This window comes from Rhagoletis zephyria, unplaced genomic scaffold (genome assembly GCF_001687245.7).
Source record: "Rhagoletis zephyria isolate East Lansing unplaced genomic scaffold, Rhagoletis_zephyria_1.1 Rzeph_scaffold_00814, whole genome shotgun sequence".
Taxonomy (NCBI): domain Eukaryota; kingdom Metazoa; phylum Arthropoda; class Insecta; order Diptera; family Tephritidae; genus Rhagoletis; species Rhagoletis zephyria.
Genome location: NW_016157898.1, coordinates 151,191 through 157,190, shown reverse-complemented (window position 1 = coordinate 157,190; position 6,000 = coordinate 151,191). Strand labels below are relative to the sequence as shown.

The window sequence follows — 6,000 nt, the reverse complement described above, 5'->3', positions numbered from 1 at the left end:
ATGCTAAAATATCATGACTGTATATATTGTGACGATCATCCTTGAATTGATTGCTGAATTCCTCAATCCTTCGGGTTCTTCTCACTGTATTGTTAAATTGTTTACGTTACAAAAATACTTTCGTCATTATTTTAAAATCTACGGTTACTGTTTATTAACAAATTGTATTCAATACAACACATTTATAATCAGCAGAAGCTGCATATTTTTACTGCTATGAGTACAACCAGGAAATGTAGTTTCGAATGAACTATTTATTTTACATTGAATAAGAAAAAGACTATGGATCAAAGTATTGCAATGATGCGTATGCATAAGCGATATACTACTTTTAATACATATTTATGTATGTAAATAAATAAGTGAATAGATTCTTGAATGGTTATTTGTTTTGTAATGTTATTTAGTTATTTGTTTATTTTTTCTTTTGTTATTATAAAAGTTTATCAATATCATTTGTTCTTGAAGGAATTTATATTCAGGTAGTTTTTTTTAAGAAATCGGCATCGGCAAATTCGTTGCCCTCCGGCACCTTTGGGAATCGGTCGGACTCTAATGTAAAGGCAAAATATGTATATCACAATGGCAGTTTCGTTTGCATAAAAAAATCGTTAAAGGTGCTAGGGACTTAATTTTTTGGTAACGAAATTGCAGAATAGACCTATAAAAGCAAAATAAGAAAAGATTCTATTGACAATATTCAAAGTCGGCCAAACGCTATGTACTCAAATATAAAATTAAGTTTCAAAAGGAACATACTCAAACAGTATAGATATATCCAAATTTAATTTACACATATTTATACGCGTTTAAAAATTGTATACTTTTAGTGAGACAGCTATAAACCAAGAAATAAATTGTGTATAATTATTTAAGGTTTCATAGACTTAGACGAATAGTGGAAAACATGTTGTTTTTTAACTTTTTGCAATGTTTAATTCATTATGCGTTTTATTTCTCAGTGTGCAAAAATTTAAAATAAATACATATGTATACTCGAATTTTGAACAACAAGTAAACTAAATAACAGTTGTAGAAACCCCAATTAAATCATGCAATATGACGTTATTTTTTTAAACGCTTTCTTTTTCCTATAAATTTTTTTTGGCTACGTTTCTGTCTCCTTCACCTCAACTTCATTCGTCCTATATTATATATTGTATAAGGTAAATACCTTTAACATTATTTTGCTTACGTTTCCGATTCTATAGCATTTTTTCTATTTATTTTATCACTGTTTTCTTTGTTTGAAACTTCTAGCTAGTCAAATAATTTGTAGCAAAGATGAGTTATTTAAGATTCATTGTATTATTATATTTCATAATATAAATCTGAAGTGTTCTTGGAAAACTTAATTTGGTTAGTCATTAACTATCTTCATTTTAATTTAATAAAAAAATCGTGTACCACTCATATTTGACTTGCTTAATCGTTTACTTTAAATTTTGATGCTCTATAATTTTTAATATGTATTTCAAATTCATCATCAAGTTTCCGTTGAAAATTTTTTTATATGCGTTTAAAAATTGAGAAAATATTTCAATATTCTGTTATGGTTAAATATTTAACATTTTATAGTAAAAAAATTAACATTTTACACATGTATGTATGTATCTTCTATACATACATACATATATACACTAAATATGTATATATTAATTCCCTTACGTACGTTTACAAAATAATTAATGTCGCTTTGCCCATTAAAAACTTTTAAATGTTTCATCTTTCTACTTATATAGCCAAATTATACTTTAGAAAACTGTTTTTAAATATCTTTTTATCGTGTGCACATTGGACTTCACTCTGAAGTGGTCTTGAGGCTCCACTCACAGCTTATTTACTACCGATTCTGAAACTATTTCACTTTAACTTCGCATTATTCTATCTTGTCATCCCAGCTATTAAACGGTTCTTTCTTAGGTTCCGTTACAATCCAACCGATATTAACTTATTTTCACTTGCCTGTAATTATATTTATTTATATTTATGTTTGCATGTAACGAATTCTTCAGCTTTTTAATAAGTTTAATTGTAATTGTTCTTAGTAATATTTTTACCATTATTTTTTAATTTCTTTACAGAAATGCTTTAAACATCATGTATCTTATGTATATCTAAAAGAGTTGTATCTCTGTTTTTGTTTAACGTTTAGATCGCTTATTGTTGTTGTCGAAAACTAATTTTGCATGAATTATTTTATAGATGTCAGTTATGATTTTAATTTATAATAATATGTCTACGTAAATAAATGCTAAGGTTGTATTGCACCTCCGTACGTTTGTTATTCCTTGTTTATTTTTTTGTATGTTTCTAATTTGCTTCGATCATAAATAAAAAGAAGTTATACCAAAATATAATTTTGAGGCTTTTAACGTAATAAACTTTCTAGACAGTCAATCTGGTACTTGGGGTCGAAATGCCGTTTATATAAAGGTGCCCACACTCACCGACGTGTACGTATGCTGTGGCTGTTCGACGTAGCAACATATAATAGTGACACGATCAAACTTATGAGAGCGCCATGTAAATGAAAACTCACCACCCTGTACGTGCGACGTTAACGCTTGCTTCTCTCTCTCTATCAACAGTAAATTTTATATGATGCTACGTCAAACAGACACGGCATACGTACACGTCGGTGAGTATGGGCACCTTAACTGACGGGTTGTTTCTCATATTATCATATTGTTCATCATATCAAGATGTAAGAGAAAGAAATTATCTATTGCTGTAGGAAGTATTACGCTGCGACTAATCAGTTTCCCGTAATTCTTGTTGTATTAAATAATTAATTTTTGAAGTAAAACTGCTTTCGCTGCATGAAAGTAATTTTTCAAGGTCCCGGCACATCACTTTTGTGTCAAGAAAGAGATAAAATATTCCAAAAGAATTAGATAAAAATCAAAGAGAATCAAGAATAACACAGAGCAGAAGCGAAAAATGAGTACATACATACACACATGCACATGCCCATAAATATGTATATAATCACCATAGGTATTAATTAATTAAAAATATTTCATATCAACTTGAGATAAGGACATTTCGTTATATTATTCAGCATAACTTTCTGATCAAAACGGCATATCATTCATCCGTCAGGGAATTATTTCAGCGCAGACCTAAACATTGTGCCAGATTGACCGGGCTATTTTTTCGTTTAATATTACGTTACCAGTTTAATTTCTGCCCATTTTGCAGTTTATTTTTAATTTTTTGCTGTTGTTTTGATATTTGCGGTCGCTATTTAACTGTGTAGAATTCCACACTTTTTATGGTCACCTCGCAACGCTGCTGCTGAAGAAATCTTCTGTAAAAAGTAATAATAATGCAATATTAAAAATATGGCGAGTTTTTTACTTAATATAACATGGAACTTAATCACAGTTAGGCGTGTATCTGCACATTAGGGTGATCCTTAAATGTAGGAAGCAAGTTTTTACATCAGATTTCTCAACCCATACGTCAATACTACTATAGTCGAAAAATATCACATATAAATTTTGGTCCCGATTGGAGACGGTTAAGTCGCGTCGCACAGGGGCAAAGTTCAGATTACCCTATGAAGACGTCTTAAAAGAAAAAAAAAATATTTTTAATTTTTTCAGTCTTCATAGAGCATATGGCCTTGGACTCCATTGCGACACGCCTTACCCGACTCCAATCGGGACCAAAATTTATATGTGATATCTTCGACTGCGGTAGTATCGATCTTGGGTATGAGTTGGCAAAAAAATTAGTTTAAATTTTTCGAGTCTCTATAGAGGAATCTGAACTTTGGCCCCTGTGCGACACGCCTTAACCGTCTTTCAATAGGGGCAAAAATTTGTCTCCTTAAATTTCGAAATATTAAAGTTTCAAGCATTTCTGAAATTTACCGTTATATGAAAAGCGCCGTAATTTTAGTCCGATTTCGATAATTTTCTACGTTTTGCTTTTATATGGCAAGCACAATAACCGTAGAACGGTTACCGAGATACATATATGTGATCATAAGTGGGCGGTGCCACGCCTATTTTCCAAAATTTTATTATAGACGTATTTTGTGCTAAAGAGTTATTGCAAACCTCAATTTTGAATTAATTAGCTTCGGTATTTAGTGATTTATCGAAAATTTCGTATTTCTCTAAATTACCGTTATATGGGACGTGGGCGTGGTTATTGTACGTTTTTAAAAATTTTTAGCTATTTGGTATGTTGTACCAATACCAACAACAGTGCCAAGTTTGGGAGAAATTGGTGGAGCGGTACCCAAGATATACACGTGAAATCATAAGTGGGCGTGACTACGCCCATTTTCCAAAAAAAAATATAATATTCTTATGCATATCGCCTAAAAATGATTGTGAATATCAATTTTGAGTGAATAAGTTTCAGTAGTTACTAAAATATCACAGTTTTCGTATTTCTGAAAACTACCGTTATATGGGAGGTAGGCGTGGTTATTGTCCGATTTTGCCCATTTTCAATACCATCCCTCCTACGCCGAAAATAAGTAAACATACCAAGTTTCGTTTAGATATCTCATTTTTACTCGAGTTATCGTGTGCACAGAGGGACGGACAGACAGACAGTCACCGCTTAATCGATTTATTTTTTTGTTCTGATCATTTATGTATACATTTGTCTATATCTATCTCGATTAATTTTGCCTGTTACAAACAACCGTTATGTGAAGAAAGTTATAATACCCTTGAGCACAAGTATAAAAATATAAATTTTGCGCTATTTAAGAAATTTTTGCTGAATGCCTTTGCAAATATAGTACGTTAAATAAAACCCAAAGAACAGCCGAAAATAAGAGGCCGAATGTAGTAATTTATGAGGCCGATAAGAGTCTCAAAAAGAGTCCGGAATGGTTCATATGTGAGGCAAAAAACTGTTTTAAAAGAGTCCAAAATGAGCCGTATATGATGCCAATAAGAGTCCAATATGACTCAAATTGAGGCTCATTTGATGTATGAAATTAAGCTCATATAAGTCGACCTTCGGAGGCACGGAAACACCCTCATATCGGACTCTTATATGAGCGTAAAGGCTCCGAAATAGAACTCCTTAAAAAATACTCATTTATGACTCCAAATGTGTGCTGGGTTGAGACTGAAAAGGCTCCGTTATGCATACTTGGCATTGCTTGAGAGTTGTCACATAAGGAATCTGTTAAATGAGCTTCGCGTGTAAGCGGTTACCCAACGCACAGCATTACATACGTAAAAGTCTGTTGGTTTTTGATTTCTACGTAAAAATGGTATAGCAGTGCATGCAATGCCAAGTATGCATAACAGAGCCTAAAGGCGAAATTCTATAAGGTGGTGTTGTTACTGATTCAGTCGATTTCCAGGCAAATTTGTACCGTTTGTCAAAATGGTGTGTTTGTTGTAATTTTGTTTTGTACTGATTGCCAATGTGCGTATAATTTGTTTGTGTAGTTTTTGTTTTTCGGCTGGCGCTACCACCTTGTATAAATTCGCTTAGGTATGTGTGAGATTGAAAATTGGAAAACACTTTTGTTATGTTAGCAATCTTCAAAAATGTCCAGGCTGCCTTTTGTATCATGTTGCCATATCCAAAATGTATTCAACAAAGTGTGATTGGCTTTCACAAGAACCATCCTATAAAGTCAAATTGAAAAATCTTTTTATGAATTTTGAATTGCATGTTTATATTTTTTGGCATAATAGTACCTTAAAAGAGAGCCCACCTGAGTTGTCAATCACACCATGTTTGATACACCTTGGCCATACCATGATTCAATAATTAAAGGTTAGATAATTATTCACAGCCGCGGTTTGACACTCCCTTATAAAAGGTTGCATTTACGAAGGACAGAGAAATGCGAAGAATAAAATCCCTTGGTTCGAAAATGGTAGTAGAAAAGTACGCAAAGCAGGCACTTAGTAGTGAAATTCCTTTTGGCCCTTATTGCGAGTGTCGACTGGCAGTAGAATACAAATTTGTCGATCAAGTCGATTATCTTTTACTTTGCTATTGTGAAAC

The 6,000-nt window shown here is 32.3% G+C and overlaps 1 protein-coding gene across 7 annotated transcripts in view; it reads right to left on the bottom strand.

Annotated features, from left to right (window-relative positions):
* Nucleotides 1-1,923: 1,923 nt before the first annotated feature.
* The window catches only part of tai (basic helix-loop-helix family member taiman), a 99,268-nt gene continuing 95,191 nt past the window's right edge, over nt 1,924-6,000 (bottom strand). For all 7 annotated transcript variants that reach the window (XM_017614369.1, XM_017614370.1, XM_017614371.1 and 4 more), the window contains one exon: nt 1,924-3,313. In XM_017614369.1, the coding sequence (XP_017469858.1) occupies nt 3,282-3,313 (32 nt within the window). In that variant the 3' untranslated portion in view covers nt 1,924-3,281. The remainder of the gene's footprint in view (nt 3,314-6,000) is intronic.